At 58.9% G+C, this 24,632-nt stretch overlaps 1 protein-coding gene across 4 annotated transcripts in view; it reads left to right on the forward strand.

The window, feature by feature from the left end:
• PSTPIP1 (proline-serine-threonine phosphatase interacting protein 1) overlaps nt 1-24,632 on the forward strand; it is a 42,416-nt gene that overhangs the window by 13,489 nt on the left and 4,295 nt on the right. The window contains exons 2-12 of one of the 4 annotated variants that reach the window (XM_024349307.3): nt 9,679-9,779; nt 9,989-10,063; nt 16,793-16,827; nt 17,009-17,115; nt 19,363-19,425; nt 20,058-20,156; nt 21,034-21,079; nt 22,109-22,188; nt 22,787-22,885; nt 23,907-24,003; nt 24,473-24,563. In XM_024349307.3, the coding sequence (XP_024205075.2) occupies nt 9,679-9,779; nt 9,989-10,063; nt 16,793-16,827; nt 17,009-17,115; nt 19,363-19,425; nt 20,058-20,156; nt 21,034-21,079; nt 22,109-22,188; nt 22,787-22,885; nt 23,907-24,003; nt 24,473-24,563 (893 nt within the window). Of the gene's footprint in view, nt 1-9,678; nt 9,780-9,988; nt 10,064-15,887; nt 16,053-16,792; nt 16,828-17,008; nt 17,116-19,362; nt 19,426-20,057; nt 20,157-21,033; nt 21,080-22,108; nt 22,189-22,786; nt 22,886-23,906; nt 24,004-24,472; nt 24,564-24,632 lie in introns of those variants that run through there. The other 3 variants (XM_024349310.3, XM_054667832.2, XM_024349308.3) reach the window with 3 other exon arrangements.

Genomic DNA, 24,632 nt, shown 5'->3' on the forward strand with positions numbered 1-24,632 from the left:
CGGCTAATTTTTGTATTTTTAGTAGAGATGGGGTTTCATCATGTTGACCAGGCTTGTCTCGCACTCCTGACCTCAGGTAATCCACCCGCCTCGGCTTTCCAAAGTGCTGGGATTACAGGTGTGAGCTACTGCGCCCGGCATTCTTGATCTGAGTCCTACCTCTGTGTAGGCTGAGAGTAAAACGTTAAATAGTGAGTGGTCCCAGAGAGCACCAGGCTCCTCACACAGCCCCCAGGCCTGGGGTAGGGGGAGCATCTGACTCTACTTACAGTCGTGTTTCTCCACCATGTGGCTGTGTGTAACATGTACACTGGCTGTGTTGGGCAGAGCAGGGCGATTTCCCAGACTCCAACATAGAAGCCTTTACTTGGCAGGCGCCATCTTTGTCTCTCACTCTGACCTTGGAGCCCAGTGGCCCGCTTCGATCCTACTACACTCATGGGTGGCCCTGGGGAGCCCCTCAACTCTCTGAGCCTTGGTTCCTTGTTTGTAAATATTGTAGTAGTAAACTAACTTTGGTGGTTAGAGGATTGAGAGTGGAGACATGCAGGTTAATGGCCAAGCAAGGATAAGGAGCCCCACGTGCCATCCCCTGCAGGTTGTGGAGTCCAACTAGCCCCTCAGGCGCGGAAGGCCTCAGGCTCAGTTCCGAGGCCCTGAACCTGCTGGGGATGGCAGAGAGAGCCAAAGGGCCTCCAGAGGCTGCAGGGGTCCCTGCCTTCAGGGAAGGGCACGGGCATAGGAGTGGAGCTCCCCTGAAGCTCTAGGGGCCCATCTCTGTCTCTTGAGCAAGTCCCAAGCCCAGCGGAGCCTGCCAGCCCTCACACCTACAGCAAATCACAGCCCCAAAGCAGGCACCTCATATCAGCCCTATAAGGGCCTAGGAGTCCATGTATTCTCCCCAATTTACAGATGAAAAAATTGAGGCCAGAGAGTGGGAGCCACTAGTCTAGAGAAGTGTCCCAGCTAGGATCAAACCCAGTTCTCCTTGTAAACGCCCCTTCCCTGGGCTCCTCTCAGTTAACATGCATGAATCCCCTCGGCTGCCCTTCCAGGAGCCCGGTGAGCGTCAAATGCCCTGCATGAGGCTCCTGCAGGTGTTGTCCATTCAGTCCTCAGAGCCCCTGGAAGTGGGTGATGCTCTCATCCTGATCTCACAGAGGAGGAATCTGGGCTCAGGAGGTTTGTGACTCATGCAGACTGTGTGGAACTGGCCAGAACCAGAACCCAGTGCCTGAGCCCTGTCATGCCCCACTGCCTGGACTCTCTGTGGGCCTGTCCTCCCCTGGGACATCCCTGGCAGGCGTAGGTGGTGTGGGAGGGCGATGCCTGGGGACGGGGATGTGCAATGACAGTGCCTGGACCACTGGTGCCCCTGGCTGGTCACTCACAGGCAAGAGTCCATTTGGCAAGGAGCCCTGCTCTTCCTGTGAAGACGCCTGGACCCCTCCTGGATGGCTACAGGGTCAGTGCCCCCTCCAGGGCTTGGGGTCTGGGGTGGCTCAGCTCCATCCTCGCCTGCATCAGTCACCCCCAAGGGCCCATGGCCTCCCTTCCTCACTTGCCCTCACTGTCGGCCTCCTTCCTCGCCCATTGCTGGATCCTAGTGAGCCTCCAACTGCCAAATCAGCTTGGCAGGGGCGGTACAGAGCTGTGTGACCTGGACAAGTCACTGTTATCCTCACTTCCTTGTCTGCCTGTAAGATGGAACAGTAACAGCACAGTACTAACTTGACGGGGTTCCCTGAGGACTGGAGGGGATCATGCGTGAGAGCCCCACCAGGCACCGCACACTCAATCCCTTCCCCTGAACCCGGAACCTGGTCCTGGTTCCTATGACCTCCTGGGAAGGTCCTGCCCTTTGCTGTGTGTGACTTGGCTCTCCTCAGTCTGGCCTCAGGCCACCTTACAGACACCTGCTCCATCTCCCTGCACCTGTCTCTGCTGCCTTGAAGCAGGTTGCACAGGAACAGCACTAGCACTGGACTTTCAGGCAGCTGAGCCTGAGGGGCGTGTCTCCATCTACCTCTGGCCGCCTTGTGTTTGCTCCTTGCCTCCTCTGTCACTTTTCTTCTCTTTTCTATTTCTTTTTCTTTTGAGACAGGGTCTTACTCTGTCACCCAGGCTGGAGTGCAATGGCTCAATCTCGGCTCACTGCAGCCTCTGCCTCCCAGGTTCAAGTGATTCTCCTGCCTCAGCCTCCGAGTAGCGGGGATTACATGTGCCCGCCACTACGCCCAGCTAATTTTGTATTTTTAGTAGAGACAGGGTTTCACCATGTTGGCCAGGCTGGTCTCAAACTCCTGAGCTCAAGTGATCCACCCCTCTCAGCCTCCCAAAGTGCTGGGATTTCAGGTGTGAGCCACCACGTCCAGCCCTCTCTCTCTTTTCTGCATGTTTTGGTTTCATGACACAGGAGAAAGAAGTGGGGATTGGGCTGGCCCCATGAGAGTGAAGGAGGGGAAGCAGGCAGGGGAACTCAGGCAGTGGGGTGCTTTCCTGCCTCATCATTGAGAAGGCCTATTTAAAAGAACAAAGCTTTCAAGCCAGACAGACCTTGGTCAAAAGCCAGACGCCCCACAACATTAGAGAGAGTCACCTCTCTTGTCTTCACCTTCCTCATCTTCATGACAGACAGTAGCTGCCTCGTGGTCACTATTGCTGAGGGCAGGTACCACACTCATGCGCAGTGTGTCCTTGTCCAGTGCCTGTGTTGTCCCTTCAGTGGGACCCCTGGGAGTCCATGGAAGCTCACAGGGCTCTGATGGGGTCCCTGTCAGCCACGGGCCTGTGGGCCTCCCAGCACAGTGGAGCCCAGCCCAGGCATCTCTGGGACTCGGCCAGCTGGGCTGCTCAAGTGAGGGGCCCTGTAAGGCCCGGCAGAGGCCATCAGACTGGGACTCGGAGGAGAACTGTGGCACTCTGGAAACTCATTTCTAATCTCAAGGTCCTGTCAGCCCAGGTGAACAAAGAGTCGCTCATCTGACAACATTAATGCACATTTGTTCTCTAAAAACTAAAAGTCTGTCTTTGCCTTCTTGGCCCTCTCTCTTCAACACTTACCCTGGGCCATCTCAGACAGCTGTAAGTCATCCTCATCCCGTATTTATTTGCTTATACATGGATCGCAGCAGTACTTGAGTCAGGGGACCCCTAGACACCAAGTCCCTAGTTTAACAGGCCATCTGAGGCTTGAGTCCTCTCTGTGGAACCAGACCTGCTTACAGACTGTAGTGATGGGCGCTCCTCACCTGTCAAAGCCCCCCACCCTCTTTCCATACCTACAGCCATTCAGGCTCCTGGGAAGCCTTTCCTTGCACTGTCCTGGAGTTGGCCTCCCTGTCTCTGCCCCCATGAGTCCTGGATTGGGCTGGGAAATGCCAGCCACTAGTGCTCCCTCTGCTCCTGATGGCCCCACAGAGATCTCCAGGTGAGACTTTTCCTAGGCCATTCCCTCACAGCTTTGTCTTGGAACTCTCCCTTCCCTCCCTATCACCTCCTCCCAAATACTCTGGGTAAGCAACCGCCTTGTTTACTGAGGGCTCTGGCCATCGATCCATCCATCCATCCATCCATCCACCCACCCACCCACCCATTCACCCATCCACCTGTCCATCCATCCATCCATCCACCCATCTGTCCATCCATCCATCCACCCACTCATCCATCTACCTACCCATCCACTCGTCCACCCATCCACCCACCCATCTACCCATCCATGCATCCACCCACTCACCCATCCCTCCATTTGTCCACCTGTCCACCAGTCCACCCATCCACCCACCCATCCACCCACCTATCCACCCATCCATCCATCCACCCACCCACCCATCTACCCATCCATCCACCCACCCATCTACCCATCCACCCATCCATCCATCCATCCATCTACCCACCCATCTACCCATCCACCCATCCATCCACCCACCCATCTACCCATCCATCCACCCACCCATCTACCCATCCACCCATCCATCCATCCATCCATCTACCCACCCATCTACCCATCCACCCATCCATCCACCCACCCATCCATCCATCCTTCCATCCATCCATTCATCCATCCATCCATCCATCAAGTTGTACCTGAGTGTTTGGTCCTTTGCCTGCCTCACTTTGCCAACCAGTAATGGTGGAGAGGAGTCCCATTGTGGGGTACTGACTGTAGGGCAGTGGAAGGAGCCTGGTTGCTACCCATTGACTTAGCATCCCTGTGCCTCTGTTTCCCTATCTATACAATGGGGATGATAATTCCTGTCTCAGAGGACTGTTGTAAGAAGTAGAGGGGACCACTGTGACTGGCTTCTTTAAAGGTGCTGGGTAATGGGTCATTGAATCTGCAAGCAAATGATCTGGTCCCCTCCATGGGGCACCTCAGGAAGCAGCTGTCATAAGGCCTTGTCCTCTTGAGGGCCTCACTGAGGCGCTTCTCCAGCCCATCACTCAGCATGTCTGTGAGCAGAGCTGTGTGTAGGCACCAGGTGCCGGGATCCAGTGGGGAACCTGAAAGACCCCCCCGCTGCCTCCATGGAGCTCAGCCCTTCCTACCTCAGGTTTTCAGTCCACAGAAGACAAGCAACAGGAAACTAGGTGCTAGCAAACCCACAGTGTCAGCCACACTGGCTGCAGATGTCACTGCTGGTGTGAGGGAGGAGAGCACCCCAGCACCATGCAGCTCCATGCAGCTACCTTCCAAAGCTGCTGCTACGTCTTGCTTCCCCACCTGTGGCCCATGCTGGAGCTTTCCCAGTCATCTTCAGGTGTAACCCAATCCAGTCCAACCTAGTATCACAATTTCACTCTCATTCAATTTAAAGCTCCCCAGTTCCCCGACTTTCACTGGAAGCCTCTGATGGGGAAAAGAGAACAGGGTCAGTTTCCTCCCTTGCCATGGGGTACCCACATTGCACTGCCAGCTGCCTCTGGGGTCTCCATGGGGGGGTGGTGGGGCACAGGCCGTGACTGTAAAGGGGAGAAACATCTCATTGCCCTGGTACTGTTGTAACTGGTGACAGTGAATGCACACAGGTCAGCCCTTTCTCTCCCTGGCACCTGGGCAGGTTTTTTGGTGACCCTGCCCCACTGGAGTCCCTGACCACTCCGTTCCCTACAGCCTTCCACTTCCAACCTCTCCCGTTGCACCCAATAGTCTGCTCCACTCAGCTTCTCCTAGGGGCTCCTCTCTCCCTGTCAGGCTGTTCTCATGGACAGAATTACCAGGCAGCTCTTCCTGGCTACCTTCCACGGCCCCCACTTGGTTCCCAGGGAAGATTTTGGTGCCAGTTCTTGGACATAGCAGATAGGAACTCGGACCAAAACCCAGGCGTCCCCCTCCAAGGTTGGAGGCTTAGCTGTCCTCTGATAGATGCTGTATTCTGGAGTGCCAGGCAAGGGAGCGTTTGAAAAAGGCTCTGCTCCCCTTTAAACGGAACCTCTGGTGGAGGAAGGTGTGTAGGGCGAGAGGGGAGGTGACGAGGTGACTCATTTCTTCCAGCCTGGCCCCAGCTGAGGGAAGGTGTTTCTGGTGGGGGAGGTGGCAGGCAGGCGGGGAGGGCTCGGGGAGCTGCTGCTTGCTGAACTGCCCCTGGGTGACAGGCCCTGAGTGTGGGGCTTTGCAGAGAGGCAAAGTAACGGGAAGTTAACAGCCAAGATCATGGCTTGGGATATCTGGGTTATATCCCAGCTGCACCCGGCAGGTCCCTGGGCAGATTGGGTAACCTCTCTGGGTTACCTTTTCCTCATCCATAAAATGGTAGTCATCACCCCTAGCCCAGTATCTGCCTTGTGGTGAGCCCTGATCTTGAGTCCACTGTTCTCACCTATGCGCACGATTTCACTTGCTTCTCAGGTCACCTCTAGGCGGTGAGAACTATTAGGCCCATTTTCACAGGGAAGGAAACAGGCTGAGAAGGGCCAGGGTCACGGGAGGTGTGAACCCACATCTAGTCAGTCAGACCCTTCCCAGCCTCTCAAACAGGCCCGAGTACCCTCTCTGACCTGTGGCCTACACTAACAGGACTGTGCCCTAGAGGGGCGGGCTGTCAGGGCCCGAAAAGGGGTTAGCCTCCTGCCCCCACTTTCCCAATGAGGAAACCAGGTCCTGAGAAGTAAAGTGGCTTGCTTCAGGCCCTGGTGTCTGTGGTCTCGCCCCTGCAGCCACCAAGAGTGTTATGGGCATGAAAAGGGGGAAGTGGCGGTAGTTACAGAGGGTGCTTCTCCACTCAACCCGTGGGGGTGTGGAGGGCCCTGGCCAGCTCACAGGCCTGGGCCGTGGCTCACACCAACACCCACCAGAGAATGAAGCCAGTAGGCTGTCCCTGACAGAACAGGGCACCCAGGCCTTGGCCACACTGCCTCAAGGCAGAGGCAGGAATATGTTTCCTCCCAAGAGCCTCCTCCTGGAGTTCTGGGATGCCGCCTGAGGCCGACGGCCACACACCATGGACGGCGAGGGCTGGGTCCCACATCTGGCTCAAGTGAGCCTCCCAGAGGAAGAGACTGTGCCCGCTCCCCACCTGGCACCCCTAATCCAGGACGGGTTATCCTGGGTGCCACATGGCTGGGCCGTGACCACTGGCTGTTCATGGGTTCCCCAGAGCCACACTCCTCTGACCCAGCCTGGGCCCCAGGCTAGCCTCTGTGAATCCACAGTAACTGAATTATAGCCCAAAATACAGCTTTGCTTTGAGGTGGAGATAATTTGAGTAATCATTTTCAAGAGTTATTTTTTCAAATCATGTTTGGATGTTCCAAAATAGAAAATGGTTCCTGGGCTGTCTACTAAATGGCTGATGTAGGTATATGGCTTTGGGGACAGGTTGACCTGCATTCAGATCCCAAACTCTGCCCTTTATCCATTGAGTGGCTTTGGGCAGTCTCTTTCCCTGTTTGGGCCTCCTGTCCCCATCTTTGCCTCCCGAGATCTGTGTTGTGGTCAGGAAGATAACGCTATGATACCCTTGGTGCAGTGTGTGCCAGGTAGACTTGATAAATAGAGATTTCACAAAGGGCAGGGCCACAGGCAGCATTCAGATGACAGAGGTTGGACAGGATGAGGGGAGATGGAGGTAAGAGGAGTGGGGGACAACTAGGGTAGGTCCCCTGGGGGTGATACTGATCCTGGGTCTTGGGTGGCAGACCCACACGACTGATTAAGTTACAGGATGATTGGTTCATTCATTTCCTAAACACATCCTGAGCCTGACTGTCCCAGCTCAGAGCACTGAGTCAGACCCATGCCCTCGAGGAGGTGGCAGGGGTGGGGGTGAAGGAGGAGGGCGTGGGCTGGGGGAAGGGGTGCAGGGCTGGGAGCCATCGTGAGCAGCCCCTGGAGAGTCAGGCACTTCCTCGGAACAGCACAGTCCTTGTGACAGTAGCTCACTCGGCCACAGCCCCTGCCAGCAGCCCAAAGCTCTGAGCGGGGGACTGGGCGAGATCCTGGAGCCTGCAGCCTCTGGGGACTTGAGCACGGCGGTCACAGCCTGCAGGGCCTCTCGCTGCTTTCTGACTCCTCCCGAATGGCCAGCGTAGGTTCGGTTTGCTTCTCTTTCCACTCTGGGGGCCTCCATAAGGACAGAAGAAGGGTTCCCTTGGCGTCAGGGCTGGGTGTGGGGCTGGGCTCCAGGTGGCCTCTCCAGAGGTATCAGGAAAGAATGACAGGTCCCCTGAGAGTCCGGATTCTTGTCCTGACTCTGCAGCCTCAAGCAAGCCATTTCCTTCTCTGGCCTCAGTTTCCTGAGGAGTGAGGGAAGCCGCACAAGGTGGTTCCCAGTTCTCAGGGCGGGGGGGTCTGTGGCATTCTGACATGAATGCTGGTGTCCCTCCGGGCAGGGGCAGGAGGCTGAGGCCCCAGATTTGTTTTTCTTCCCAGCCGCCAGGAGCTCTGACCTGAGGGTCTGGAGTGAGGGCAGAGGCTGAGGGGTGGGAAGGGGAGGGCTGCTGGCTGCAAGCAGCTGCCCACCAAAACCACAGAAATGGAAGCCTGGTCCAAGCTAACCCAGTGATGCCAACCTGGACATGGGGGTGGGCGCCTGCCTCTGAGGCTGGGGGGACAGCTTCTGGCCTTCCAGGCTAGACACGCTGCTTGTTGCTCTGTGGACAGCTGAGCCTGGACCAGGCCCTCCTCAGGAATTTCTAGGGATGCTTATGGAGGGGGTAGGAGCTTGGGGTCCTAAGTGTCCTACAGGCCAGGAGAGTCCACCTGCTAAGGGTGGGCTGGAGTTGGTGGGGAGGGGGGGCACTGTTGGGGCAATTTATGCCATTGCTACCCCTACTTCAGACTCTTCTTAGACCTTGGAGAATACCTTCTCCTTCCAGCACCTGACTCAAATGCCTCTTCCTGCAGAGAGCTCTCCTGGATTTCGACTCCATCCCTGTTCCCCTCACACCCCTAAGGTGGCATTTGAGGGGAGACATGGGTCAGGGGAAGGAGTACCAGGCTTTACCTGAGTCATGTGTGTGCGACCCTGGAGTGTGCGTGACCTTGGAGACTGTAATGTGTGTGGTCAGGGGAGCTGGGACTTCTTCCTCCAGTCTCTGAGGCTTTAGGGGTCCTCAGGGATAGAAAGGAAGACAGACTAGGTGCGGAATGTCAGGCCTGCCTTGGTGCAGTTGGTGACAAAAATCCTGTCTCCCCAGCACCTCTCAAGCTCCCCTGGAGTAAGCCTGCGTGCAGTGCCTGGGAGAGCTCGGGGGGTTGTGGTGGGGAGCCTGGCCCTGGGACCCACTCCCCAGGCCTGGGAATGTCCTGGGAGACCTCTGTTCCTTCATAGTCCTTAAAGACTACCTCCCTCCCCCAACTTCTCACACCCAGCTTCCCACACCAGCAGCTCAGACACACACCTGGAATCCACTGCACAGTGAGAAAGGAGAATTGGGTTGGCCAGGAACAACAGCCAGGGCAAGCAGGGCAAGTGCCAGGCAGCAGAGGGTAGCTGTCCCTGGAGAGTTCTCTGAGGCTCCCCACCCCACCCCAGTCCAGAGGTGAATGTAGGGTGTGCTTGCGCATGCTCTGACCTTGACTGAAGTCACCCTCCATGCCCACCTCCCTGGATCTGCGTGAGGGGGGGTTTCCTGAGCCCACAGAGAGCCCAGCGCAGCATCTGGCACATGGCTGATGCCCAAGAAACCGCAATTGCTGTGATGGTCATGGAGACTGCACAGTGCTGAGGTGAAGGGCAGGGACCCCAGCCAGACAGCCTGGGGTTCAAGGCCAGGCCAGCCACTTTCCAGCTGGGCCACTCTGGATACGATCTCATGTCACCCTCCTACACCTCGGTTTCCCCACTTAGCTGAGATAGGGATATTGGAAGGGTGGCACCGTGAGTGAGTGAATTTCAGGGCTGGCTGTCATCAGGGGGACTTAAGGGTGGCCCTTCCCATCTGCTATCTCATGCTGATGTGTGTCCTGTCCTGTGAGCTCTCCAGATGCCAGGCCCGGCACCCCCGGCCCTGTCAGCTGGGTGGGGCTCACTTATGTACCTGTCACCTCTGCAGATGTGAGGGGACCTCCTGTGTGCCTGTGTAAAGCCAGGTCTGGAGTCCCAAGAGCTTGCCCTGAGCAGGGGAGATGGAGGCAGGAGGAAGGCTGTTCCCAGAGATGGTGGGAGGGTCCCCACAGGGCTGTGCTCAGTGTCGCCTGGTTGTGGCCCTCATGTGTCCTTCTGTCCTGTGTCACAGTGCAGGGACTTCACAGCCCACACGGGCTACGAGGTGCTGCTGCAGCGGCTTCTGGATGGCAGGAAGATGTGCAAAGACATGGAGGAGCTACTGAGGCAGAGGTGAGCTGCTGGGCAGGCCATGGGGAGCGCAGGCAGGAGGCAGGTGCCTTCCGCTCAGCTCCTGGGACAGTGGACGAGGCCCCCATCCCAGCCAAACTCTGTCAGAACACACCCTGCTTTAAAAAACTCTCCTGTGTTCCCTCAAACCTGGGCCTCCCCCAGAGGTGGCAAGTCACTGATGATCTTTCAAATGCCCTTTTTTTTTGCAGGGCCCAGGCAGAGGAGCGGTACGGGAAGGAGCTGGTGCAGATCGCACGGAAGGCAGGTGGCCAGACGGAGATCAAGTAAGAGCTCCCGGGCCCTGGGGCTCACTCCTCTCCTCTGCTGGCAGTTTCTGGGCCTTTAGATGAGGTTCAGGTCTTCCTGGCATGGGGGAGGCTGGGCAGAACCAGGGTAGGTCTGGATTGCTCCTTGGTGCCTAGTTATCGGGCATTCAGGGTGAGGCCAGGTTCTGTGAGGGAGGAAGCCCGAGGGTCTGAGTTCTGGAAAGGGTCTGGGCAGGGGAGACAGGAGGCCATCCATCCTCAGTCATTTGCAGCGCAGTCTGCACCAGCCTGGGTGGCCTCCACTGAAGTCCTGAGGGGCAGGTGACAGGCGTCTCCACTGGTGGCTCAAGTCCCCTGCAGCACTGGCTCAGCATGGGCTTCAAGGATGGAGATGTAGCCAGAGACAGGGGTCCAGGAGGGGACACACCTGGGTTCCGGTGCCAGCTCCTCACCCCCCAGCTGTCTGACCATGGGCTGGCTGCTGACACACTCTGTGGCTCCGTTTCCTCATCAGTGATGGGAAAGTAACGCAGCCCTCCTCAAAGGAAGAAGTGGGCCCGTGGGCTTAGCTGAGGCCTGGTTAGAGGGCAGGCCGTCAGGGGAGTGGCTCTGATGAAGCGGGAGTCTCCAGCCCCACAGGTCTCTGCACGCAGACTGCTGGGGTGGGAGGCCAGGTGAGGAGATGAAGCTGAGTTCAGGACACAGCCACCCTAACAGTGGAGTGGAGGGGCTGCTCTGGGAAGGCCCAGACTGTCCCCCTGGGTGAGGACAGAGCCAGGCCAAGGGGCAGACAGACCACCGGCCTCCAACTTCTTGAAAGGGCTCTGCAGAGTCCTCCTGCCGAGGGGCCCTGAGCCTGACCCTGCAGCTGCTGTGAAACCCCTTCCCTTCCTGCCTTCTCCCCCGAGAGGGGAACTGAATGTGCCATACTCTGAAGGTCCCCCAAAGACACCAGGCACCCCGGCGGCTCCTGCTTCCAACCAGGAGCCAGAGATCACAGGAAGGCTTAGATGTGGCATGAGCCGTGTGTGAGGCCAGAAAGTTGCACACAGCCCTGGGAGGACGGAGGGCTCTGAGGAGCCCTTGGAGCTCTGGTCCCGGCTCGGCCAATCTGAGCTGTGGGACTGTGGGCAAGTCGCCTAGCCTCTCCGAGTTTGTTTCTCATCTCCCACTCCAGCGAGCTGCCGTGCAAATCAACAAGAACATGGTCTGAGGGCCTCCCAAGGGAAGGGCTGAGGGCCGGGTGCAGGCTGGGCACAGAGGAGGGCTCAGGACATGGTGAGGAGTGAATGGACGTATGCAGGGAGGCGTTTTCTGCAGGAAGCAGTGCCCAGAGCTCTCAGCCAGGGGAGGAGCAGCTGTGGGGGCCTGGCAGCATGACCAGGGGAGCCCCTCCTGGTCTCCTGGCCTCCCGGCCTCCAGGCCAGCTGGAAGAGAACTTTCCCAGAAAGAGAGGGTACCTCATGGGGAGAACTCAGAGACTCAGGAGAGGTGGAGAGGGTGGCCCCAGCAGGGCACAATGGGAGCCAGGCTGGAGTGGGTCTGTGTGATGCAGGCTCAGGGGATTGTGAGTCACAGGGGATTTACAGCAGGGAAGGAGAAGCTACCCACAGAAAATACAATGGGGGTGGGGAGCAGGGTGGGCCTCAGGAAGTGGGAGGTACGCAACATCTTGCTCCATTTGTAGAACTAGGAAGGGGCCAGGTGGAGGCTCTGGGCGGCCCTGATTGCGCCATGGTTATTCAAGGCCAGGTGGGGCAGGGTCTGCCCTGACTTATCCTTTGTGTGGCCCTGGATGGTCCTCCCTGTCTCTGAGTCCAGGGTCTGTACCTATGGAAGAGGATGGTCACTTGGAGAGGTGTTCTGGGCAGTCACAAGGACAAGCAGAGAGTGCCAAGCCACAGGGGTTCACTGCACACAGTGGGGCTCCATAGTGTTGCTCTTGACCCGTGTGGCATGAAGTACTGTTGATGAGGCCATGCAGCTGTTCCTTTCAGTATAGGCCAAGCATCCATCCTCCATCCATTTAGTCACCATTTAATTGAGGACCTACTATGTGCCATGCCCTGGATGGGTCAGGAGGATTCACTAATTTAAAATAAAATAAAGGGCTTTGCCATTCCTTAGCCAGAGTCCAGCACAGTGAGGGTGACTTCCTTCTCCTTCCTAGTCCTTTGCATTAGGGCCCATTTATGCGCCACCTCCTCCAGGAAGCCCTCCCAGACACCTTGCCTTGCCTCACTGTCAGAGTCTTGGCTTAGACCCAATTACCCCTCCCCATGCCAACCTGAAGGGCTTTTGGTGGGGAAGTGTGAGCAGTGGCCGTGGACCTGTTTCCTCATCTTAGACTCCTGTGGGGGGGGGGGTGTGTGTTGGCTCTCAGGAAAGGTGACCCGGCTCTTCAACATCGGGGCTGGTGGCCCACCCTCCAGGGCCCATCCCTGAGTAGGGGAAGCCCCTGGCCTCCCTGAGGCCCACAGCTGCCCCCCAGGTCTATGGGATGCTCATTCCCTGCCCCTTGCAGAACGGGCAGGGGACTGGGGGATGGGAAGGCTAGGAACAGGGTGCAGAACGAGGACAAAAGCCAGGTGGTTAAGTAACCCTATAAATAGCCTAGTGAGCCCTGAGGGCAGAATTGCTGCCTGAAGGTACTGCATTTCTGCAGTCCCCTGACCTCAAACCAGCCGGGAGCCACCCTCAGGCCTGGAGGCTCAGGCCACTGAAATTAACAGGAGGTTACATCTTAAGTGATTTTTGACATGTACCTCCTTCACATGTTAACTCAGCAAACATCCGTGGGGCAGTGGCAATGGAGGATGGACAAGTAAGACCCAGTCCCCAAACTCCAGGGATCCCCACCAGCGCTTTCAGTGCATTTTAAAGACAGCATTAGGGCCAGGCGCCGTGCCTCACGCCTATAATCCCATCACTTTGGGAGGTTGACCTGAGGTCAGGAGTTCGAGACCAGCCTGGCCAACATGGTGAAACCCCGTCTCTATCAAAAATATAAAAATTAGTTGGGCAGGGTGACGCGAGCCTGCAGTCCCAGCTACTCAGGAGGCTGAAGCAGGAGAATCACTTGAACCTGGGAGACGGAGGTTGCAGTGAGCCCAGATTGCACCACTGCACTCCAGCCTGGGCTGCAGAGCGAGACTCCATCTTAAAAAAAAAAGACAGTATTTGCAGGGGGCTACCAACATTGCTGACATCACATGTCCAGCCCTGCAGAGACTTTGCCTGACTCTCCTTTCCAGCCTCTGGGCCTTTGCTCCTGCTGTTGCCCTGTTGCTCCCCTGCCCAGTCCCACCCATCCCTCAAGGCCTGCCTGAAATGTCACCTCCCTCAGAAAGCTGTCACCTCCACTCCCCTATTGCTCATCCTGCGTCAGGTAAGGTGCTGGGGGTGCTGCATGCCCCCAGAAGCTGCACAGGGCAGGGGTTTGGGAAACAAAGGAAAATCAAGGCAAGGCCAGCTTCCTGTAGCCCCTCTGTGGTTACCAGTGGGCAGGTACAGCCCCCAAGGGGTGCAAGTTTGAATCCTCACCTCCCTGCCTCACCCCCGGTTGTCACAAACCAAAAATGCTGTGGTTTTCCTGTCAGAGAGATTTAAAAAATTTTTTTCATGGTCTCTCTTCCTCTGAACTCAGAGAGAATGACGACATTGCTGAGGATATTGGCGGGAGAGAGCCAGGCCCTGTTCCTGTCAGATGTCCCCTGACGCTGGCTCATCGTGGGCACAGCCTCAGCACAGGGAGCCGAGAGGGCTACTCCTGTCAGCTGGTGGGCAGACAGCAGGGACAGTGGGGTCAGAGCAGGAAACACACTGGAAATCTGGACTGTATTTGAGCACAGAATTTCAGACTGAGCTTCCTGAGAGCCGAGTCAAAAAGGGCAATGGGATGAGTTGCACATGAAGGCACTGGTGACAGATGGCAGTAGGCAGAGGCCTGTGCAGGACCCTGTCTTCAACATGCGATGGAGACACAGTAGAGGTGCTCAGGGAGATCTTGACAGTTTCCCTGCACAGACGGTGGGAGGAAGCAGGAATTTCATGGGGCAGAGAATGACTTTATGTGGCCCCCAGATCCTCCCCAAGATCAGAGCTCAAGGCTGTTCACTTTGGGGGTTCTGGGGCAAAGCTGGGCTCCTCCTCTCATCCACAGAGCTGAGGCTGCCTCCTTGAAATTTTATCTGGGGCCAAGAAAGGGAGGAGTGTTCTGGGCCTTGTTGTGTGAGCTGAACTAGGGTGGCCTGATGGTTCCAGCAATGGGGACAGGGGACCTGGGGCAGGAAGGCCTGCAGCCCAGGGGACAGGAAGAGGGGCCTGGAGGGGCCAAAGCCTGCTTGCCCAGGTACCCCAGACAGAGGTAGCACCAGTATCTATGCAGTACCCAAGGCCTAGCCAGGTCATGGGGACAAATGGGAGTTCAAGGTGAGCACAGACCATCACTGTCAAGACTGTCCCAGGGGTGGGACAGAGGCTGAATGTCCACCTGGCAGTGCTGTACGTTCAGGCAGGCTCCCAGCTTTCAGATGGGGGCTGGGAAAAGGGCCAGCAGCTCCCAGAACCTGCGATTCCTTACAGCACCCCTCAGCCTGAGACCATGAACCGGGGTGGCCCACAGGTGGGTTTGGGGTTGAGAAAATTTAGATTATGAGCCTGGGGACAATGAGGAGGAGAGCCAGGCATTGCCCCTGTCCTCAAGGGCTCATGGTTCAGCTGCGTGACAGACATCCGCTGGGCCAGCCCAAAGTGACATCAGTGCTCAGAAAGGACAAAAGAGGATGCCAGGCAAAGATGCAGCAATGGAGATGGGCATGTGCAAAGGCCCTGAGGCAAGATGGAGCCTGGCACCTGGAAGCAACGGGCGGAGGGGCAGAGAGCAGGGCTGACAGGTGGGAGGTGGAGGTGGTGCGGCAGGGGCTGCAGCGGTGGTGGCAGCTAGCGTAGGACAGTCATAAGATTTAGGAGATAAAATAGAAGGTGGCGGCAAGGAAGGGAGAGGACAGAGCCTGGTGTGACTCCTGGGTTTCTGGTGTGTATAGCTGGTGGACAGTGGTGTCTTTGCCAAGAGGGGAGCCCTGGAAGAGGAGAGGTTTGCAGGGCAGGTGCTGAGTCCGGTTTTGGACACGCTGAATTTGAGGTATCTGTCAGATATGAGACCCAAAAGGTGAGGGCGGGGAAGTGGATGTGCAGGCCCTGAGCTCTGGGAGGGGTCTGGGCATGCTGTGGTCATGAAGGAGGCGGGGCTGGAGGGTGGTGTGCGTGAGGGCTGGGTTGGGGGTGCGGGGACCACGCTGTGCCTGGAGGCCTCTAACTGAATGAGTGGGACTGAGCTGAGGGGTGAACTGACAGGAAGCAGAGGGATTGGAGGTGCCACTGCTGGTGAGGAGTCAGAGAAGAGTCCTGAGCCCCACAAGGGAAGGTGGGGTCACCACACAGCCACCCCTCTCCTTCTTCCTCTCCCTGGTTCCGCCTCTTACCGCAGGGTGGCCACGGGCGCAGCTCCTTCACTCCTCTGACCCTTGGCTTCTCATCTGTGAAATGGGATAATAAAGGCACCTGTGCTGGCAGAGTTGTGAGCAGTTCTGACGTCTGGATGGGCATCAGCAGCGCTTGGGGCCGGGCCCCACCCCGAAGCCTCAGCCTCAGGAGGTCGGGGAGGAGCCTGAGAATCTGTATTTCTAACAGGCTCCGCGGATGCTGATGCTGCTGGTCTGTGGACCTCACTTTGGGATCCACGAGTTTAGGGCGAGGGGCCTGGCCCCCACCGATCTCCCCCAGGCCTGGATCCCCAGGCTCCTGCCAGGCTATTGCTCCTCCTTGGCCTCTGCTTCCCCAGGTGTCTACTGAGAGGAGAAGCCCCCTGAGAAGCCTGCCTGGTGCGCTGCCCCCTCCACCCAGGGCTGTACGGTGGGCGTCATGAGGCCATATGGCCGCCAGGGGGCAGCCGAGCTGCTCCACAGAGATGCTGCAGGGAGAGCCAGATAAAATACTGGATGCCCAGGTGAACGTGAATTTCAGATAAACAACAAATACTTTAAAAATAAAAGTCCGTTTTAAATACTACAAGGGGCATACTATACTCAAAAAGTGCTCGTTCATCTGAGATTCACATTGCACTGGGTGTCCTGTTTTTATGTGTTCATTCTGGCAGCCCCCGCCCATCATTCCCTGCCTCCTATGCTCAGTGCTGGGCCCTTCCCTCCCTCCCTCCCTGGCAGACAGTGCTCACCTCTCACCTCCTGCACCCTGCCCTGCTAGCCTCTCCCACGGCCATCCAACCTCCTCCAAACATCCCCCGGGCCACCTGCTGAGAGCCCATCTGAACACTGTCTCCTCCCCTGTAGCCTCACCCTGGGGCCATTTGGTACCTGCCGAGGAGAGAGGGCTGTGAGTGTGGGAGAGGAGTTCAGGGGAGGGAGGGAGGGTCCTGAAGACAATCCCCTCTTCTCTAAGAATGCAGCTAGGAGCACAGATGGTGGGGGCCTTCGGTACCTCCTTCTTCTGCCACATTGCAGAGGGTTGATTGCTTTAATTTGCAGAGAGCTTTGTCTTCCAGAAATCAGTTTGGGGCCCCAGTGGATGGTCACCATCTGGCTAAAGGGTCCCTTGGTTCTAGAGTGACCCAGGGTCTTCCCACCAAAATAAAAGTCCTCCCCACTACCCACCCCGCCAGGAGGCAGCCTGGACTGCAGGTTCCCGCTGTGCTCTCCTCCTCCTGACCTGGACCTGTCTGTTTTGCAGCTCCCTGAGGGCCTCCTTTGACTCCTTGAAGCAGCGTAAGTCCCCTACCCTGGGGCAATGGGATCTTTTGGGACTGCGAGGCTGGTGGAGGGTTTGGGGGGACAGAAGATGAGGTGTTGGGGCTGGGGCTGGGCTGGCCCACACAGGGGTGAGTTGTGGGTGGCTGAGGCCCATCAGATCTGACACTGGGGACCAGTATCCATGCTCTGCCCCCAGAAATGGAGAATGTGGGCAGCTCACACATCCAGCTGGCCCTGACCCTGCGCGAGGAGCTGCGGAGTCTCGAGGAGTTTCGTGAGAGGCAGAAGGAGCAGAGGAAGAAGGTGAGGCAGGTGCAGGGGGCGGGGGAGCTGCACCCCCATTGCCAGCCTCTCAGTTGCTGTGGGGGTAGGGGGCTGACCTTCCTGGTAGAGCCAGTGGAGGGCGGCAGGGGTGGTGGTGGGACAGCACCCCAGGCTTTGGGGCTTGAGGGTGATCTGAAGTGGGTAGGGAGGGCAGAGGCCTGGCCGCTGGCACTAAGGCCAACTCTTAGTCCCAGAGCCCCATGGAAGGTCCTTCCTGTCGAGCTGCCTCACGCCTAGGAGGATCCTACTACAGCAGACTCTAGAGGGTCTGTGGCAACTTGGCAGTGTCCAGAGGAGGCAGTCTGAGTTGTGGGGGTCACTGGAAACTGGTCTTGAGTCCAAGGATCAGGGCTGATTGTCCTGGAAAAAGGCAGACTTGCAGCCAGTCACCCCACAGGACTGCCCAAGGCTGAGGGGTCAGACACAGACTGGGGTGGGAGAGTTGTATGGCATTGCTTAGCATCCAAAGGTACTTCTCACCCATATGTAGGGCATGGCTGTCCCGAGACAGAGTGACTGCATGGAAGTGAGGTCCCCATCATGGGAGGTGTGTAAGCAGAGGCTGGCAGATGCTTGTCAGGGAGGCTGCAGGGCTGAAGTTGGATATAGGTTCCCTGGAGGGCAGGCAGGACGCAGACTGGCCTGGAGGCTGGGCTTGGGCCTGTGAGGATGGGGGCTGAGTCTCTCAGGGCCTTAGTGATGAGGGTGGTGCCCTGCATAGGGTGGGAGGGCAGCACACAGACCCGCTTCTTGCTTGGGGAGGAAGGATCATTGTAAAGTGGCCGAAGAACTGAAAATGAAAAGTCACAACTGAGCCTCGAAGGGGAAGAAGCTGTACCTGAGGCTAGGGCCAGGCTAGGCCTGGGTGTCCTGGCCATACCACTTCCCATCTCTGTGCCTCAGTTTCCCTCTCACAGGATGGGACACGTATGTCTACCTCCCAAGTGCTGGGAGCTCAGCCCAAGCCGTGCGCCCCTCAGTCTCCACAGACAGGGCTCCAGCTCTGGTTAGCAGCTCTGCTGGCAGAAATGTAGCGTGGCTGCCTGTGCCACCTGCCCATCTGCCAGCTGGGCTTTCAGGATTCTAAATGTGGGGTTCTGAGCAGACAGGGGGTCCCCAGAGGCCAGCCCAGGCTTGAGGTGCCGGAGCAGGCACCCTCTCTGAGCTGGGACCTGCCCACAGAGCCTGCAGAGAACCTGCCAGGAAGGAGGGACCCCGGCCCTGCTATTTTGGGCCCTCCTGTGGCCAGAGGAGCTGCACTGGCTGCAAAGGCTGTTTTGGACAGAGCACTCTTTCCCCAAGTGGCCAGGGCCCCGCAGGCAGAGCGCTGTGTTGTAGTGTGTGCCATGTGTGTCTGAGCCTCTGTGTGTGTGTGCGTGTGCCACAGAGCAAGGACACATGCTTACAGGATGGTACACACGTGCCTACGCTCCCCTGCATATGCCTGTGAGCATGTGTCCTTGTCCAGCCCTGTGCACTTGGGTGTTTTGGGGTGTGTGTGTGTGAGTGCCTGTGCCTCGCTGGTCTCCCAGCTGGCACAGAACCCCTCCCCTGAGACCCCAGGCACAAAGTGGCTCAGTTCTCCTCCTACCTCATAACCCAGTCATTGTCCTGGCTGTTTTGCCTTCTCTATCAGAACAGGAAGCCTGGGAGGTGAGGGGAGGCTTTGGCCCCAGACCTCGGCACAGGGGCCCAGTGGCCACTGTGCCTGCATGTGGCCTGTGGTTGTGTGTGGGTGACTGTGGGAGTGTGTACTTGTGAGTGGCATCTGTGGGTGTGCACAGGAATGCCTGTGATCATGCATGTGGGCAGCTAGGGATGGGGCCTGTGTGCCTCCGAGTTAATGTGGAACTCTGCATGTATGTGTGTGCCAGAGTGTACACACACGTGTGAGCGACTGTGATGCCTGCAGAGGTTCAGGGATGCAGGATGAACGACTGTGTGCGCACGTGTGTTGGGGTGGGAACTCCCCAGCTGGAGACGAAGCTCTGGCCAAGGTCTGCAGCAAGGACCTCACGGCACACCCATGCCCTGTGATTCTCTGTGGCCTTCCATTGTGAGGGTCACTGTGAAGCAGCAGGCTCTGGGGGAGGGAGGGCAGCCTGTCACCCTCTCTCCAGAGCCAGGAGAGGTGCTGCGCCTCATCCCAGGGACACTCCGTCCTCTTGGCCTAGGGGAGCCTCCCGAGGCCGCGGCCCTCGGCTCAGAACCTCGTGTCCCCTGCAGTATGAGGCCGTCATGGACCGGGTCCAGAAGAGCAAGCTGTCGCTCTACAAGAAGGCCATGGAGGTGAGCGCCAGGGCCTGGGGCCGCGGCCTTCCCTCGAGGAGCAGCGCAGGTCTCAGGGTGCGATCCTGGGCTGTGGCCCCGGGCAGGGCATTTGGAACAGGCTGACCTCAGCCTTGGTCCTCGGCCTTGGGCGCACCAGCCTGCGGGGCGCTTAGGCCCGTGCTGGGCGCTATGGCCCCGTGGGGATGGTCCCGGGCCCTTCCCTTGGGGGGCTCGTGAATGAAGGGCAGATGAAGTCAGCTGGGGACTCCAGGGGTGGAGGGAGGAGGGACCCCTGAGCTGGATCCTGCGAGACGCTGGACAGGAAGGGAGAGGGGCTCCTAAGAGAGCGCAGCGTGGCGAGGGGCGTGGCGAAGGGCGTGCCCTCGCCGAAGAGCACAGCCCAGGAGGCGGGGCCCGGGGCAGGCCGCGCTGTCCTCAGTGGGGAGGGCCTGAGAGCAGGACTGCCAGCAGCCCCCACGCCTTCTCCATCTCCTTCCGGACCCCCAGATCCCTGTTCCTGGTGAGGATGCCCCCACTCCACCCGCAACCCTCGCCAGGGAAAAAGGGAGGCTGGGCTAAGGGAGCCTCACTCCCGGGGACCACAGAACAGGGCTGTGCAGCCCCCAAGTCACGCCCCTCCACACCCCCAGTCCAAGAAGACATACGAGCAGAAGTGCCGGGACGCGGACGATGCCGAGCAGGCCTTCGAGCGCATTAGCGCCAACGGCCCCCAGAAGCAGGTGGAGAAGGTGCGCTGGGCTGCTGGGCTGTGTGGGTCGCCCAGGGCTGGGGGCAGTGGGGGAGGCACGGAAGGGGTGCCGTAGACACCCCCAGGCAAGATCTGCATCTGGGGATGCTGCTTAGCCCTCTCTGACCCCCAGTCTCCCCATCTGTGAAATGGGTTTCCTAGAGAGAACCTCAGGCCACGGACAGGCAGGTCAGCTGGATCCCCTTTGCCACCGTCAGGCGGCACTCAGGGACCCATTCCTCGGTGCAGGCCCACTGAGGCCCACAGGGCGATGAGAGCAGACGCCAACCCTCACACAACCTTGGAGAAGGGCTCAGTAGGCCCATGTCACAGAGAGGAAACTGAGGCTCACAGTAAGGGACTTGTCTAAGGTCTCAGAGCCAGGAAGCAGCAGAGAAGGGACCCCCAACTCAGGTGGTCTAGAGCCCATGCTCCTGATGCTGTGGCCCCTAGGCCAGAGTGGGGGTATCAGAGCTCCCAGAGCCCAGGAAACACATCACTCATTGCACAGACAGGAAGGCTGAGGCCCAGAGAGGGAAGTGGCCTGAGGGTGAGCTGGGGGCAGTCAGTCAGGGGCTAGAGCCCAAGTCCCAGCCAGGGGGCTCAGCAGTAGTTGCACCTCTCCTGTGGGTTGTGGTCTCACTCTTCACAGGCATCCTCCTGGGCTCGGTTCCTGTCTTCGTTCCCTTTCCATGGAGCTAGCCTGTGGTCCTCTGTGGGCGGAGGTTGCTTGTGGATGATGGCATCTGCCCATAGTTGGCTCCTGAATGTCCCCCCCAGGGTGGCCGGGGAAGCTGTGACAGTCACTTCAGGTCTGCTGGGGTGGGCCCTGGCTCCTGGGGCAGGGGCTTAGCGCTGCTTCCCCTCTGTTTCCTCAGAGTCAGAACAAAGCCAGGCAGTGCAAGGACTCGGCCACCGAGGCAGGTATGTGGGCCTGGCTGCCCCGTCCGACCGGGGCGGAGGCCTGGGCGGTACTCCCCACACACACCTCCTCACCCTGGGGACACACACACTCCCCCTGGCTGCACAGTCATGGGCGCGGCGCTCTCATTCCAGATATGTGCCGTCAAAGTAAACGCTGTGTTCCTCCATTCGCCAGCCCTTCTTGGCGCTTCATGTATTCAGTCCTCACAGCTGCCCTCCGAGGTGGCTGCTGTTATTGTTCCCTTTCTTAACAGATGAGGAAACAGAGGCACTAAAAGGACCAGTACTTGCCCCAGGTTACAGCTAATAAGTGGTGGGGGCTGCATGTGAACCCAGGCCATCGGGCTTCAGAGCCCAGGACTTGCATGGCACAGCCCCAGGAGACAGAGCCGCTCATCTCTCACATGCATGTGTGCACACACACTCTCAAGCTCAGGCACACGCATGTGTGCACATAGCCTTCTCTGGGCCTCTGTCCTTCACTTGATGCCCGAATCCTACCAACATCCTTGTCCCTGCTGGTGCCCCACCCACCAGACACAGCACCCACCCTCCTCCCTTCCCCTGGGAAGGCCTCTCCCTTCTGCTCTGCCTTTACTGGGACTCAGCTACTCCCTCGGCTGGGGGACAGGTGACCTCCAGAGATCTGGGCACAGAAGTTGTGACCCAAGCCTGTGGGACTCCACCTCTCCTCCAGCGCCCTCTCAGCTGCCTTCTCTGAACCTCAGTTTCCCCTCTGGAAAGTGAGGTGGGGCGCCCAGAGATGCCCAGAGGCCAATACTCTGGACTTGCATATATGAGGCTCCACTCCAGCCCTCAGGCAGCTCAGAGCACAGTTGGGGAGCAGCAGCAGCACCAGCGTGGGTGGCCCTGACGGGCATTCAGATGAGGCCCCGCCAACTGCTAGGGCAGCTCCCATGGAGGAGGCGGGGCTCCCAGTAGGAGGAAGCATCCAGGATGGGACCTGCTGGAGTACAGGGGTGGAGGAGCTCGTGTCAGGGCCCTCCCTGAGGCTGCCTGCGCTTTCAGAGCGGGTATACAGGCAGAGCATTGCGCAGCTGGAGAAGGTCCGAGCTGAGTGGGAGCAGGAGCACCGGACCACCTGTGAGGTGAGTGGCCCACGTGGAGCCTCGTTTTCCCCAGCTGGGAAGTGTGAGACGCCCATCCCTACTCCAGCTGCTTCAAGGGGCCCAAGCGAGGCAGTTGGGGAAGGTACCTGTTACTCACTCGTTTATTCAGCCTCCTGCTCACAGGCCTGTGCTGGGCCCCGGCCCTGTTGCTTGTCGCCTGGCCTTGAGTCCTGGGCCCCTTCGTTGCAGGCAGGCGTTCTTCCACCCTTTTTGTTGAAGCCAAAACTGGGACTTGGACTAAACCCACAGCCTCTCTGGGTGCTGCCGATGGACAGGGCCTGGGGAACAGGGCTCAGGACTCCCGTCCGAGGTCCCTCTCACTACCCTTCTGCCTCGGTGTGGTGCAGCCTGAAGGGAGGCTGGGGCAGGGACCCCCTGGGCATCTCCACCTCCCTCCCTGCAGCCTCAGGGCTGGCCCGGAGTCGGGATGGGGACCCCAGGGCACTCTCTCCTTTGGACTGGGCTTCCAGCAGAGAGGGCTGGCCTGGTCAGCTCCGGCTGAGCTGTGAATGGGGCCCAGCCTGGCCGGGCCCTGCAGCCGCCTCCTCACTGCTCACCTCCCTCCCACTGCCCCCAGGCCTTTCAGCTGCAAGAGTTTGACCGGCTGACCATTCTCCGCAACGCCCTGTGGGTGCACAGCAACCAGCTCTCCATGCAGTGTGTCAAGGATGATGAGGTGGGGGCTGAGGGCCTTGGTGGGGTAAGGGAGGGCAGCCTCTAGGCGGCAAAGCGCCCAGGTCCATCTGAGCTGGTCAACAAGCACCTGGTCCTCTGTGATCCAAGCCTGGCCCCAGGGGTCTCAGGCCTCAGCAGCTCAGCCTTTGCCCCCAGAACCCCAGGACAGGAGCTCAGTACCACACAGGGCCATGGCCTCTCTGCCTGGAAGATGATGACTCTGTGGTTCCCCTATCTGACTTCCTCCTTATGCCTCAGAGCCACAGAGCACCTGCTCCCTCTGCCGGGGATGGGAGGGGAGGTGGACACAGCTGTCAGAGGTTGGCAGAAGCTGGAGGACCGTGGCTGCTCTGCTCTAGGCCTGGTGCTTGCAGGAGCCGAGGCGCAGTCCTTCCTCTGCTCCCCACATCTCCAGGGTGTTCTGGTTCCCCTTACTGAGCCCAACCTGCTGGGTGGGTCCTCCCCAGCAGAGAGGGCCCCCAGCCAGGGTCCCTGAGCTCTGTGGATGGATGCAGCCCAGCACACGGCTCTCCCGGGCAGCCCTGGCCCCCTTGCCTGCTGTGTTTCCTGCCTGACGCTCCTGTCCGGGGCTGTGGGGGTTGATTTTCTTGTTGTTTTTGCCCAAGTGACTCGAGCCCCCTGCTGCCTCCTCGCCTCCTTGAGGTAGAAGGGCGAGCTCTGGATCCACTCTCCTAGCCCCGAGGCCTGGCTGTGCTGCATTCTCGCTGTGACCTTGGGCAAGTCACTCTCCTCTGAGTTTCCTCATCTATCCAATGGGAAAAGTGGGGTCTACCTTAGAGGAGAGGTGTGAGTTAAGTCCCTTGCACAGGGCCTTGCACACAGAAGGTGTTCAGGAAACAGGAAGCTGTCAGCCAGGGCCGTGACCCCTCAGGATCAAAGACCCCGAGCCGCGCACAATGGCCTGTGAGGAGGCCGGTGGGTGGGGGCCGCTGGCCAGAGTTCAGGCCCACAGAGGGGCAGAGTGGGCATCAGGCTGCGGCCTCTGCTCTTTCCTGCCCCAGCTCTACGAGGAAGTGCGGCTGACGCTGGAAGGCTGCAGCATAGACGCCGACATCGACGGTTTCATCCAGGCCAAGAGCACGGGCACAGAGCCCCCTGGTGAGGTCCGGCTTGCGGACAGCGCAGCCTCTAGGTGCACTGAGCCCCTGGGAAGGCCCGGCCCTGAGCCTCAAGTGCCAGGACAGGGCTGGGGTAGCTCACAGCTCCCTTCAGGGCAGAGAAGCCCTAGCAGGGGTTGTGGGGGGTTGGGTCCCAGGCCTGCTGCCTCCTCTCAGTCAAAGCTAAGGGCATGATGGCACTCAGAGGAAGAGGTGGGGATGGGGATTGAGGTGAGGAGCTCCCACGGCCCCCATTCCCCGCCTGTTTGGTTCCACTGGATCACGGGTCCAGAATATTAGGTCTTGAAGGTACCTACGGTGGGGTCTCTCATGGGAGCAAGACAGGCACCTCCCCAGGCACCAGGATGGGCGAGGGCCAGATTGGGAATGTAGGGCCCCAGCTGAGTCTCTGGCAGGGCCAGAATGGGGTGTTGGGGGCCGCCCTGGGGCTCACGGCTTGCTGTCTGCAGCTCCGGTGCCCTACCAGAACTATTACGATCGGGAGGTCACCCCGCTGACCAGCAGCCCTGGCATACAGCCGTCCTGCGGCATGATAAAGAGGTGAGGCCCCGACAGACGGAGGGAGGGCCTAAGGCTGGGCCAGGAAGTGGGTCGAGCCCCTCCTCTGCA

The sequence above is a fragment of the Pan troglodytes genome, chromosome 16, assembly GCF_028858775.2.
Source record: "Pan troglodytes isolate AG18354 chromosome 16, NHGRI_mPanTro3-v2.0_pri, whole genome shotgun sequence".
In the NCBI taxonomy this organism is placed as follows: domain Eukaryota; kingdom Metazoa; phylum Chordata; class Mammalia; order Primates; family Hominidae; genus Pan; species Pan troglodytes.